This window comes from Notolepis coatsorum, assembly GCF_963971535.1.
Source record: "Notolepis coatsorum genome assembly, chromosome: 1".
Lineage (NCBI taxonomy): Eukaryota > Metazoa > Chordata > Actinopteri > Aulopiformes > Paralepididae > Notolepis > Notolepis coatsorum.
This window is the reverse complement of record NC_140165.1, coordinates 230,214,301-230,229,419: the sequence shown is the minus strand read 5'-3', so window position 1 is coordinate 230,229,419 and position 15,119 is coordinate 230,214,301. Positions and strand designations below refer to the sequence as shown.

At 40.7% G+C, this 15,119-nt stretch overlaps 1 protein-coding gene across 3 annotated transcripts in view; it reads right to left on the bottom strand.

The window, feature by feature from the left end:
* The window catches only part of tfdp2 (transcription factor Dp-2), a 129,711-nt gene that overhangs the window by 22,712 nt on the left and 91,880 nt on the right, over positions 1-15,119 (bottom strand). For all 3 annotated transcript variants that reach the window (XM_084321761.1, XM_084321762.1, XM_084321763.1), the window contains 3 exons: positions 13,567-13,729; positions 9,434-9,580; positions 3,786-3,854 (listed from right to left, as the gene is read on the bottom strand). In XM_084321761.1, the coding sequence (XP_084177887.1) occupies positions 3,786-3,854; positions 9,434-9,580; positions 13,567-13,729 (379 nt within the window). The remainder of the gene's footprint in view (positions 1-3,785; positions 3,855-9,433; positions 9,581-13,566; positions 13,730-15,119) is intronic.

Sequence of the window (15,119 nt, the reverse complement as noted above, 5' to 3'; positions counted from 1 at the left end):
TTCACTACCAAACTACAAAGGTTAACGCTTTCACTACCACACTACAGGTTAACCTTTCACTACCACACTACAGAAGGTTAAGCCTTTCACTAATACACAACAAAGGGTTCACCTTCTATAGTGTGGTAGTGGAAGGGTTAACCTTATATAATGTGGTAGTGAACCCTTTGTTGTGTATTAGTGAAAGGCTTAACCTTCTGTAGTGTGGTAGTGAAAGGTTAACCTGTAGTGTGGTAGTTAAGCAACATTAGCCAAATCTCTGCTTAGCGGCAGGAATTGTCCTCTGGCGACATTGGTTTCTAATCAGGAAGCCTTTGGAAGCTTTCTGGGGCTTGGCTGGACGCAACTCAGTCGTCTCTGGTGAGCGTCAACGCAGCTGTCAAATGGAGACATCACAGCAAATGTAAATACATTTTGGGATTAGAGTCCTTTGTTCCACAACCGCAGGATCGATCCCTCCCCCATTTTCTTGAACTGAAAGATGTACAACTCTTTTTAAATCATTCTGTAGAGAATTCCAGTTGTGCATGTGTGGGAAATGCGAGACTGAGTCAAAGCGTTAATAAGGTCCTGGATGTCATGCTGGGAAACACCTTTCTAAAACCCTGACAGGATGTGAGGTTCCTGCACGACACTAATGCTATGCTAATTGAGAGCTGATCCAGTGGAGGTCAGTAGACTTGATAGGTTTGTATCTGCCTCACTCAGCAGTGCGGGTGTACGGCTGTTGATGATACAGTATGTCAATAAGCTAAGAGGTGGCCTATGCATCACTGTGTCAAATACTACACAGAATACAAACAGCACGCTGGAAGGGCAGGAGAAAATCAGTAATTTATCAAGCCATTACTTATTGGAATAGCTGCCCAGAACACATACATCAATTAAATAGCAAATCATCATTTAAACATAAATTACGAATGTATTATTTAGCTAGTGAGCAGTAGTCGAGTGTTATTTATTTTTGTTGCTGAAGATGGTAATGCTGCCCTTTACAGGCAAGCATTAGATCTTCATCTTTCATGTGCAATATTGTTTTTTTTCTTTCTTTTGTATGATGTCTTTTTTTTGGATGATTATAATAAGTTAGGTTGTTGTATTGTGTATATAATGAATATGTGTGTTTGTGTGTGTGTGTGTATATGTATGTATGTATATAGTGTGTGTGTATAATATATGTGTATGTATACGTGTATATATATGTATGCGTGTGTGTATGTGAAGACTAGCTGGTCCCATTGGCATCAGCTAATGGGGATCCTTTTTAACACTTTGATCGCCAGGCTTAAATTCAGAATAAACCATCCCACGCCAGCTCTATTTGTCTATGGGGATGTTTACCTTCTTTGCAGGGCTATAACTTTTTAAATTGTATTGATAAATTGACATTACTATGGCCCATTCAACCTCCTATATCTATTGTTCAGGGTGTAGCAACGTTATACTTTTTCATTCACATATTCATACTAAAATACGGTCTAAAGTATAAGTATGTTTTTATCGTTTTCTGCAGCTTTCTCCAGAACGTGATTTATAGCCCCAAATGCATTATATTGATGATGAAATACAGTTTGATAGGAATCTGCGCGAGATAAAAAAAAAAAATCAAATGGACGTGCTTCTAGAAGTTACTACTGATCATCTGATGTTGACCGGATGGGGGGGGGGGGGGGGGGGGGTGGTCGTTTATAATTCCGTGGCCAACGTTAGATGATTCATCTAGTGTGGGTGATATGATCATTAGAGCAGTTAGTATCGAACACGTTAAAAAATAACGCTGAATCTTACCGTAGCTTCCTCATAGCGTTGGGCGATGAGCGTGGAACAGAAATATTCCTATTATGGGATGTAGAAATATGCGATCCATTTCCAGGTTGTATAATAGTATATACGTCCAAATCATGTTGTTTATCGAGTTATTGGTAACGGATTGCTATCCGTTGTGTCTAGCTCGAGTCCTGGGACTATTACAGAGTGATCGGACCGAATTGAAATGAGCACCAGCTTCCATTTCCTGTTTCCGCTCTGGGCGATCCGCCGATCGGCCACCAGATGGCGCTCTTGAACCGTTGGAGAGTTGAGAGGGGCTCAACAGTAGATCTCAAGTCTCCGGGGGAGAAATATGATTTCGATCACAGATTTTTGAAATATTGATATCAAAGACGTGGTACGGCGTCTTTGGCAGAATGAGCATGGCGGGGAAAGACGTCATATGAGGTTTTTGGCGATTAAAGTGTTAATAAACAAATAATAATAAACATGGATGATTCTGAATACAACACATACCTATACTGCAACTAGGGATACACAGATCTCACTGTTTTACCAGCGATACCAATGCCTAAACATTGAGTATCTACTAGGGATGCTCGATATTGGCTTTTTTACCGATACCGATATACCGATATTGTCCAACTCTTAATTTCCGATACCGATATCAACCAATATCACATTTTAATGCCGATATCGGCCGATAATATCGGTAGGCCGATAATATCGGACATCATTTCTATAGAAAAAAAAAGAAAAAAAAACTATACCGATATTTTCCGATATCACATTTTAATGCCGATATCGGCCGATAATATCGGTAGGCCGATAATATCGGACATCCCTAGTATCTACCGATATAAAGTACATATACAAAGAGAAAACAGCTGCATAACGCATGCATTGTTATGATAAACCAAAAAGCAATAGAACCAACCCAAGCTAAAACATATTTGTACATTTTCAATATAATTCTACAACACACAGAAATATATATATATATATATTAGAGGTGGGCATAGATAATTTTTTTTAATCTAGATTAATCTATCTGCAATCCTGGATTTAATCTAGATTAATCTAGATAAAAATGGCTCAAAAAAAAGAAAAAAACCTGCCGAAGGCATTCAAAATATGTGTGTTCTACCCAAATAATGACCAGAAGTAAGTCCTTACTTTTTCTTTCCTCCTTATGTTTCTCAGGCCAGGTGGCCCATTACACCATGAGCCCATCTCCCATTTCCAAAATGCATTACAGACTGTTTGAAAAAGCTGTTTTGCTATGATAATTGGTAATGAAATATCAAAATAATGTTCAATAAGATGTACTTGTGTTTAATAAGTTGTTTTATTCAGAAGTTAACACAAATAAATAATATTACCAGTACAGTATCTAGCACACTCTCAGGAGCAAAACAGAAAGAAGCATTTCAAACTTGAACTATGTGACATGGCTTGACTCAATCAGTCCAATCTCTATTTCTCCTTCTTCCACCAGTCACTCAGGCAGACCAGCTTGTTTTATGTAGCGATGTCTACTTATAGTGCCTATAATATGTTTCCCGTTGGGTGCCAATGCAAATCAACTGCTCCAGTGGAGTTGCTCAGTGGCCAATGGTGTCAACTGTGGTTGTACTGGGCAGCTCTCAGGTGTGAATGGAACTGTGTGAATGTGAAGCAGGGCGTTCCTGAAAAACAGCATATGTGCTCAGCGAACCTACCCTGGGTAAATAAAGGTAAAAAAAAAAAAGAATGTAAAAAAAGAAATAATAATAAAATTAGATTAATGCGTTAATTTTAATTATATTATCGCGCGATAATAGTATCGCGTTAACGCCGTTAACGGCCCAGCTCTAATATATATATAAATATATATAAATATTTTTTTCTTATATATTTAAACACTCTATATCAGTGATGGCTGTTGGAATGTAGAACTATTTAACAATAAATACCACTGACGGCACCTTTAATAATAGTAATAGCAACAGTAATAATAATAATAGTTTTTCTACCTGCAGTATGAGTTCCTCCAGCTGAGCCTTCTTCTGTCTGATCCTCTCCAGTCGTTTCTGTTTCTCCATCTGAAAATAACATTTACACAAAAATAAATTTAATTTGTTTGTTACTCCTTACTTTGTTTTGTCACCTCAGTTCAAATGTATATATTTTGTATAGTGGTCGACCGATATGGGTTTTTCCAATGTCAATACAGATATTTAGAGAGCAGGTGGTCGATATAATGATTTTTGTTTTCCATCTGATAAAATACAACAATTTAATAATAGAAAATGAGACACACAATTGCTGAACTTCTATAATGTTGGCTGTGTTAGCTAGCTAGCTTAGCTGGTTATTGACAGCTAAATTTGCACTTTATAAAATATTGCAGTATTGTTTCCCTTCAAAATATCTGTGGGGTAAGCTAGCATGAAGTGATTGGTTTCAAATGATTCCTAGAATCTCTAGTTTGCTAGCATTAAAATGTAGCCTGCTTAAGCCCACAAAAGATGATAATGTCGGCTGATTTAAAAGAAATTCTAAATATCGGCCTGATATATTGTCATATCGGTTGACCACTAATCTGGTTACGGCCTGATCAGATCTGATAAGACACTTTATAGGAGCTCGGGACGGCTTATAAAATAGTTATCAATGCAAGTGAAGCTTTTTAGCAGGTAGAAGCAGCTTTCTGTAATTGTTATCGTTTTAAGGAGCACCCTGAAGGCCCCAAGTTAAAACAAATTAAATTTGAGGCTTCAACATAAAAACTTCATCTTGCTGTTCCATAAAGGTTTTCTCATTGCATGTTGGATCCCAGTAAGATTAGCTGTCATTACAGTGTCAGCTAATGGAATAATAATAATACAATACAAAATTATTAATTACATTTAGATAATTAAAATCTAGGTCTCATTCATCATCCCAGGGTTCGAAATTAACGCGGGCTTGGGGCAAAATGCCTGTGAAAATGGACAAAATGCCCTCGAAAATCAGTTAAGGGGGGCACAAAATGCCCCAGACAGTTTACTAATTATATATATATATTCTGTTGAAGTCCGGCATATTTAAATATCTCCGGTCATAATGTCCTGTGAGAATGATTACCTCGCGACCTGTGTTTTGCTGATGAGAATGGCGGTGCGGCAGCTTGGTGCTGGATTAGCGAGAGGTGTGCAGCTGCAGAGCCGCAGAGCTCACAGTTGTGCCCGCACAGTGCAGTACTCCAATTCAGCCATTGGCAATTCAGCCATTGGGTGGGTGGCGCTGCTGAGCGGTCCCCAGACCGGACCTGATAGCGCCGCTGGCTCTGCGGCTCTGCAGTTGCATACTATTGGGATGAGTTTATCGCTACGTTGGGAGGCAGGTTGTCGTTGGTTTCAGCGATCACGCAGCGTTGGACCCCGCGATAATGTTGCCGTCTCTCTCTGCCAAATTTCTCAGTTCTTCGCTTGATATAATTAATACAAATGTCCAATATAACGGAATTCGTTAGCTCATAAAAATGTGATTATAACAGACTGCTGTTAATGTCGGGCCGACTGCCCACAGACACCTTGTATTTGATTTCAAGTCAGGAGCAGCACGGACTCAGTCTTGAGGGACTTATTTTATTTGGAATATATTAATGACTGTATATACGCAAAAGTACCGGTAGCCTAGTTTTAAGTTAAAATATTATAAATCTACATGCCTTGAGGATGTCATTCTTTATATAGCCTGCCTATCAATTGTTTTTAAGCTCAATAAACTGACCGGAATTTCTCACATTTGTCCGGGAGATTGAAATCTTCCAGGACACGGAGACCGGCCCCAGTATTTTCTAACGGAAACCCTGATGGAGACATTAACATTACGTTTTGTTTCATTTATGTGAATAGTTTATTTACAAGTGAACTTCTCCTCCATTGCAAACACCGCAACGCTCCCAGCTGTGACACAATGTCACCCGTGCGCACTGACAGCTATGCGTTCTCGGCTTCCCACATGTTAAGAGGGGCCGGGGGGGGACAAAAAGCCCCAGACAGTTTACTAATGATATATATATATATATATATATATATATATATATATATATATATATATGGAGACATTATTAATGTCATTAACATTACGTTATCAAACATAGTATAAAAATGTATATTACTATTTATTTAACTGACGAGTGAAAGACGTGATTTATTAAATCTGTTTTGATCAGACGCCGATGTCAACGTCACTCTCCCCACCCTCTCACATTAGCAGGTGAGCAGCTCACCAGCATTTGATGGCATTTTGAAGACAGACAAGATGGAGCGTTTTTTATCAAACTATAAAAACACGAAGGAAAAAGAGTCTGAGAAGCAGATTCCCCAGATCCTCAAATAAAAAAATGTAAAGCGGAGTACGATGGAGTGGTGGGGATTAGACTGGGTAGGGGTTGAGGAGGATGCTACCGGTCAACATATAATTTATTGCAAAGCTTGTCGTGAGACTCCGGCTGCAAACACGGCTAGTGTTCGAGGAGCTTGTGTGGATCTTTTTGTCCACTGTCAAAAAATGTGGATGTAAGGATGTTTAATAACATAAAAATTCAGTGCCCCCGAAATACAAAAAAAAAACCCGAAAATCAATTAAGGGGGGCATAAAAAAGCCCTTGAATTATTTTTTTAATTTCTAACCCTGCATCATCCAATATACTAATAAATGTGTACAGAAAGCATGTCTGGTGGATGATTTGTATGGCTATGACAAGAGGTCAAAGGGGTGCAAGGGAGAGGAGACAGAGGGCAGGGGTCAAGGCCTGGGCCCTCATTTATCAACAATTCTTAGAAAGTGTTCTATTTTCGTACTTAAGTTCAGAATTTAGAATGTGTGTACGCACAGAAATATCCGGATTTATCAACCGTGCGTACACGGGTCCTACGCTCCTCCCTGTTGATAAATACCATTTTGTTCTTACCGTCAATGCTCGTGCATGATTATCCATATATGGTAATGAAACACCCCCATGGGATGTGAAATAATGGACTGACCCGAGCGAACTATGAGAAACTCCACGAGCGAGATTGTTCACGGAGGCGCTGCCGAACCAAGAAGACACAACCCGTGTTATGGGATAAATAAAAGGCTGGCGGACTTGTACATGGTGATGTCAGATATCAACGACTCCCTAAGACCATTGCTGCAATTCTGCCTGGACAGCTCAAAATACTAATAAAGACCGTTCGTTAACCACTGTTTGGCGTTGGTGTGTCATTATTATAACCATGCTGGAATGCCTTTATTCGTTTAGTTCGATTGGCTACCGGGTATAATATGATTTGTAGAGGCATATGATACAATCTATTTTGTTGTCGGTATTAGGTAGCCTATATGAATTACATATAATAGCAGCTAGCCCATAGCCTACATTATGCAACAGTAACTTGCGCATATATAATAGCACATGGCACAGCCCTGCGAACCCTGCACAGTAAACTAACTTGATCATTAATCTAGCTGTTGTATCTTTACGCTTATGAAAACATTAAATAATAAGTATAGGCTATATGCCGTCGCTTTGCATTAATAGCCTATATTCTCAAATGGCATTTAATGGCTATCCGACTCCTCGCTATCCTCGCGGACGGACCAGTATACCTTATATCATATCATATCATATTCCTATATGTCTCCCAGGAAAGGATTGGGAAGACCCTGCTATGATAGCCTATCCTTTATAATGTTATAGGCTATTTCATTTACAGTTTACTCTATAAGCCTACCCAGCATGTAATACGTTCTTTGTTAGAACTCAACTCGTTATTATTTAGCGCATAGATTGCAGAAATACGAGAACGTTTTGATTTATATTTAAAAGGCTTTGACATTGTAAAACTAAATAAGTGAAATTCTGTAGGCAGAATACAAGTCATATCACCCACACAATATATGCTCTGTATCCAGAGCATGTATGCTTTTCATTCATTTAAGACACATTTATTGCAAGGGTTTTGTAATACACATACACTCAACAAATAACCTCTGTTCTCGTTGCAATGCGTTTTTTATTCTTTCTTATACAGTAGGAAGGGGGAAGAACACTATATCGTGGGTGTTTATACGACTTGTATTCTGCTTACAGCTTCGAAATTCCACTTGTTTCGTTTAACAATGGCAAAGCCTTTTAAATATAATCAAAACGTTCCCGTATTGCAATCTATGCGCAAAATAATAACGAGTTGAGTTACGCGGAGCGCAGTCAGTACACCCTGTATATTCCGATAACGCTATATATAAACCATGCTGCATTCATTCAGAAGGAAAGACCTATTATTCCAAATGCTATTTATAAAGTTTTGACCATAATTACACTACTGTTGCTATTTTACAATGAACTATAATGAATTACGGGGGTCATACAGAACACGTCAGTCAAACTACCGTACTTTTCGGACTATAAGCCGCGGCTTTCCCCCCCATTTTTCGACCCTGCGGCTTATATAACGGTGCGGCTTATATGTGACTTGACGTGACCAAACCCGAAAATGTAAAAATCTAAATATTGCTTTTTTGACTACATTGAAATGTTATTTATCTGTTCCCTTATTTGCTAAACTTAATACAACTTGTAAATGAGTTAATTCTTGTTATTTGTCCGACAGTATTGTGTCCCAATGCTAATTACATATGGTAATTAAACATTAAAACGCCTGCGGCTTATAGTCCAGTGCGGCTTATATATGTACACATCATTCAATTTAGCTGCTGCGGCTTATAGTCAGGTGCGGCTTATAGTGTGAAAAGTACGGTAATGAACAAAAGCTTATTTCCGCGTTAAAACTAATGCATGAAACTGATGAGAGCATATGCCGTCCGTCTGCAGTATCGATATTCTACCGCCGGGCGCCAGGTACGCATGCCCTGAGCTGAGCGTAAATATACGCACAAAGTCAAGTTCACGTTCAAATTGATAAGTCACACACTTTGCTTAGAAATGATCGTACGCACGGGTTACGCACATGTCTGTGCGTACGCAACGTTGATAAATGAGGGCCCTGGATTCTAACGCAAGACGTCACAAGGACATGGCTTGTACCCAAGCCTGCTGTGCCACCAGGACGCCCCCCCCCCCACAGAAAGCTGTTCAGTGCTTCCCTTCCTTTTGAATAGGCTACGTAGCAACATTTCAGCTGTTAATTGGAACGGCTCTCTAAGACATTTGGCATGTATTCATTTGCTTTTGCAGCATTTAATATCTTTCAATATTTTACACAGAAATATGAATAAAAGAAGCCCCTTCCAGCTGTACACGGCTAGAAAGGACAACCACACGACTACCCTCTCTCTCTCTTGCCCCACACAACTACCCTATCTCTCTCTTGCCCCACACAACTACCCTATCTCTCTTGCCCCACACAACTACCCTATCTCTATCTTGCCCCACACAACTACCCTATCTCTCTCTTGTCTCTCTCTCTCTCTCTCTCAGCCCCCCCCTCGCGCTGTATTCTGTTCTCTCTCTCTATAGGAGTCTGTGTGCATGTGTCTGTGCATCTGTATGTATGTATATTTTTGCGCACGCTCCTCTCCTCAGGCCAGAGACGTCCCATCCTTTTTCTCTCTCCCTCTGGACAGACAGACAAAGAGGCAGGCTAACAGACAGACCTCCATGTTTTGCCAAAGACAGAGACAGACAGACCTCCAGGTTTTGGCATTCCTGAGCCGAGTTTGTGGGCAGTCCGATCCAGCGGATCTCCTTCTTCTCCTTGGAGATGATGTTCATGGCCATGAGGACGTTCAGAGCGTCATAGACCCTCCGCCGTATGTTCTTCTGATCATACACCTGCTGAGAAAGAGGCAGGACAACAGGCCTTTACTACGTCATATAGTGGATCTAGGCAGTTACCTTGTGTATACTGTTTACTTTTACTTATAGTATATATATATTCAGATTCTAATTCTTTATTGCCTATATTTAGAGCCTCATCTGCACCATTGTTTACACTGTTTATTTCCCCCATATTTTTATATTCAGAATTAACATTGTTTACACTGTTTTCGCATTCTTATATTCAGAGTTAATTATATTGTTTACACCGTTTATCTTTCCCTCATATTTTTATATTCAGATAACATTTTATTGCCTATATTTATGCATTTCTACTATTACCCTGCCCATGCCTGTAGCTCCCCCCACCCTCCCGCTATAATGTCTGAATTTCCCCAAGGGGATCAATAAAGGAATATCTTATCTTATCTAGTATGATATTGTGCACAACCCCCACTGATGGTGGTGGCAGAGCAAGGCATGTCAAACTCAATTACCAAGGGGACCGAAATGAAAAATACAGATGTTTTTATTTTATTATATGTATTCAATTTCAATTAATTGTTTACTCATGAGAGTTTGTAAGATTAGCTATTCTATGCTGAACTGGTCCTGGAATGAAGTAGAATACACACGCAAGCACATACAACATCGATCACCTTAGCTTTCACTGGTCTTGTGCAAAACCACTTATTTCCATGGCTTTGATTACAAAGTAGGCATGTGAAATTTATTTAAATAATGCTGAATTTGCAAGCTAATAATACACTGGGTTTCAAATTGATGATTCAGCCACAAGAGTTTGTAAGATTAACAGTTGTAGGTGAAACTGGTCCTGGACTTGGAAAAGGACAGACACACACGCACGCCCGCAACACACACAAAACAAATCTCTCTACACATGTGGGATGTTTTACAATGCACATCAAAACCCAATACTTTAGTATCCATTGGTCAGTTTAAATCTATAATAGCCAACCATTTCACCTCAGTCTGTAGTTGTTTTAACTCATTTAAACTGTTTTATTGATTGACTTTTGTGTCGATGTTTTTGTATTTATTACATGCTGTACTTCTCCACTTCATTGTCAATGAGAGCTCACTCGTAGCTGTCTTTTCCAGATTAAATAAAGATTGAATGAATAATTAATTACAATCACCAGTTGTAGTGCCTAACCAGTGATATTAAACAAAGAATGACTAAAACATCACTGACATTATTCAGTGATATTTGTGGAACGTTATCTGTGGAAAGGTAAGTGTGTAGACGTGCTTCATAGTTATCTTACCAAAGGGAAACATAGGTAGCCTAAGCCTGCACACACACTGCCAGGCCTGTGCACGTCTCGTTCAATCTGCTTTTAATTAATCACACTTTTAACATTCCTCAGGAGAGAGATTAGGACTCAGCCAGGCTGTTATGAACGGCCTGCCATAAGGAATAATATTAATACGGGGAAGTATTAAACCATGTGGTAAACCTGATTGGTTAGAGAAGTGGGCCGGTGACCACCAGATGGCTTCTGGGTAAAGAATAAGAAAGCCAAGCTGGTCAGATGTGGGAGGAGGAAGTGAATGAGTAATGCTCTCCCCTTCGCGTTTTCCTTAATGCCAAGCAAGCAGTGCAAAAAATGCTTCCGCATTCGTCACCGCACGCTAGTGCGGTAAAGCGCCCTTCTTTTCAGACAAATGCTACCGTGCGTGCACCGGCGGCGGCGTGCTCGCTCAGGTGCGTGCGTGCGCCGGCGTGCTCGCGCGAGGTGCCCGCGCATGCGCATGAGATCCCGCCTTGGTTCGACACGAGCGGAGCTCAATATATATAAGTCACCGCCCCTTATTCAGTATCTAGCAATAGCTCAATTGGCAAGGACACATGGCTGTGGATCCTATGGCTCGTTTGCTGGCGAGTTCGAATCCCATCGAAAATATTTTTTAACGTGATTTTTTTTTAACGTGTATTCTTTCGCCGGTTAAGGTTAGGCATGGTTAAGGTTAAGGTTAAGGTTAGGCATTGTTTCGGAGTTGGTTAAGGTTAGAACGGTTAAGTTTAGGCGCTGTTAAGGAGCTGGTTAAGGTTAGAGTTTGTCAAAGAGAATGGCAATATAATTTCTATGGTTAAGGTTAGGCATGGTTAAGGTTAAGGTTAAGGTTAGGCATTGTTTCGGAGTTGGTTAAGGTTAGAACGGTTAAGTTTAGGCGTTGTTAAGGAGCTGGTTAAGGTTAGAGTTTGTCAAAGAGAATGGCAATAGACAGCCTATTTCCGCGCGACCTGGGCGCTGGGCGGCGGAAAATGAAAGGCGCATTACTGCACGCCACTACGGTAAATTTTTGCACTGCTTGCTTGGCATAAAGCTACACGCCTCCCCTTCCTGCTTGCATGAGGCACACGGAATATACACAGAGAGTTAAACACTGTATTAAACAGAGTATTATTAACGCTCTCCCCTACCTGCTCGCATGAGGCACACGGAATAATACACACAGAGTTAAACACTGTATTAAACAGAGTATTATTAACGCTCTCCCCCTACTGCTCGCATGAGGCACGCGGAATATACACAGAGTTAAACACTGTATTAAACAGAGTATTATTAACGCTCTCCCCTTCCTGCTCGCATGAGGCACACGGAATATACACAGAGAGTTAAACACTGTATTAAACAGAGTATTATTAACGCTCTCCCCTACCTGCTCGCATGAGGCACACGGAATAATACACACAGAGTTAAACACTGTATTAAACAGAGTATTATTAACGCTCTCCCCCTACTGCTCGCATGAGGCACGCGGAATATACACAGAGAGTTAAACACTGTATTAAACAGAGTATTATTAACGCTCTCCCCTACCTGCTCGCATGAGGCACGCGGAATATACACAGAGAGTTAAACACTGTATTAAACAGAGTATTATTAACGCTCTCCCCTTCCTGCTCGCATGAGGCACACGGAATAATACACAGAGAGTTAAACACTGTATTAAACACAGAGCATTATTAACGCTCTCCCCTACCTGCTCGCATGAGGCACGCGGAATATACACAGAGTTAAACACTGTATTAAACACAGAGCATTATTAACGCTCTCCCCTTCCTGCTCGCATGAGGCACGTGGAATATACACACAGAGTTAAACACTGTATTAAACAGAGTATTATTAACGCTCTCCCCCTCCTGCTCGCATGAGGCACGCGGAATATACACAGAGAGTTAAACACTGTATTAAACACAGAGCATTATTATTATGAGGTTGAGTTGAGGAATTTAATAATGTCGAGTGTCCATGGGTGACTTAAAAAACAAGTAAAATGTAAGACCATTTAAGACCTTTTTAATACCACTTAGAGCAACATTTTATACCAATTTCACAACCATACTAGCAAATAAAAAACTGAAAACCCAGCGACACTGAACTGTTGGCTGCACTTCCGCACCAATTGAAATTCTCACATTCCATACAAGCTCTGGCCAAACACACCAAGCTCCCGGTAGCCCCGTGAAAAACAATTACTTCAAAAACATTTCATATATTTCATATTATTTCATCTCCTGACAGCCGCCCCCCCCCTCCCCCCCCCCTTTTATGGCCTTAAATTGAGAATTATGAATTTAAGACTTTTTAATACCCCGCAGATAGTGTTTGTAACCTCGTTAATTATTGTATCGTCATTACGATGTATATATTACTAATGCCGTCTATTTCTCTTGAGTGTGTATTTGTACAGTGTCCATGGGTGACTTGAAAAAGCGCTTATAAATACAAACAATTACTATTATTATAATTATGATTCATTATACATGCATGCCTGCACACAACAAAGGCAAACTCAGAGAACAGACATGAGGTTGTTGGAATTGTTGAATTCACACACACGCGCACACACACATACACACACACACACAGAGTCTGCTGGCATGAGGAGTTGGTGAACTCGGTCACATACACAGGCGCACTCGTAGACGTGCTCTCACACACACACACACACACACACACACGTCCACTCACAGAGTCTGCTGGCATGAGGCTGTTGGAGTTGGTGAACTCGGTCACCAGTTCGTCGGCCACCTCGTTGTAGGACGTGGTTCCTTTCCTCTGGACCTTCTCACACACCTTCATGGAGAAATGCCTCAGGCCTTTACCGTTCTTATCCCCCTTACGCATCCGCTTACTGCAGGGGAACAAACACACACAAAAATAATGCATTGATGTTCACATTCAATTACAGACAGCAGGGTGTCTGCAGGTTTCAACATGTTCAATTTAAGACTTTTTGAGACCGTTTCAATACCAATTTCACGACCATACTAGCAAAACAACACACAGCGACAATGAACTGGCAGTTGCACTTGGCTCCAATAAAAATTCTCGCATGTTCCATAAAAGCTCTTGGTAGCCCCGCAAAAAACAACTTGAATACAAAAATATTATTTATTATCTCCCGACAGCCGGGCTGCCCCCCCCCCCCCCCAAACATTTTATACCTGTGCAAATGAAATTCAAGACTTTCCAATACCTTTTAAGGCCTTACATTGAGAATTATGAATGCGTTGCATTTCCCAGGCAACAACACAGAGTCTTGACTCACATTTCGGAACAGAGGCTCCCAAACACAAATAATTATTGATTTCCAAATGAATGCATATTTGCCATTATTTTTGGCATTCAAATATATATTCTTGGCCTGGTACACTCGTTGGTACAATTACAGGGAAAACACAAGAGATTTATTATTATTAAATAATAATAAGAGTGGGCAATATATAGTATTCGTCTTTATTGAGACACTAAAGCTGAGAGGGAGACAGAGCAGACTGGAGAGAAGAAGGTTCTGGTGGGATTGGATCCCAGGCCAGCAGCGGTACATGTGGTTGCAGAAGCAGGGGGGGGGTCTTAACCACACCTCTGGGAACACTGGGGGGGGGGTCTTAACCACACCTCTGGGAACACTGCGATCAGATATCGGTCATCATTTGCACTCAAATGTCAACCAGGTCGAAATATAGAACAATCAAGTGTGAAGTTGTACACACCAGAAAACACACACACACACACACCAAACTCACTTGAACAAAAAAAAGTTCCACCTAAAATAAATATAGCTTATTAAATAAAATAATTGTAACAATCTAAACCTCACCCAGGAAACATAACAAATTCACAGGAGAGCTTTTACAGAGCCAGAGTAGCCCCCCCCCCCCCCCTCTTCAGCACCAGGAGTCAGCTGGGTTACAGGAGCCTACTGCTCTTCCTGAGACACTGATGAGAGAGCCGTCTCAACCAATCAAGAAGAGCTGGAAATCTGTTCCGTCTACACCCATAGAGGCTGACTCCTCATGCTCAGAGTCTCTGAGGACCTCTTCACTCTAACTCTCCTCTTCCTCCTCCCCCTCCTCCTCCTCCTCCCCCTCTATCTCCCCCTCTAGCTCAGATGATGTATGTACGCTGTGTGTTCAGTTCAGGTGAAAAAGAGATCAGCGTTGTTATGTAACCACCACAGCATTACTACCCTGTCAGAATACTGACACGCCATTGGCTAAACACGCTGTGATGCATGAATG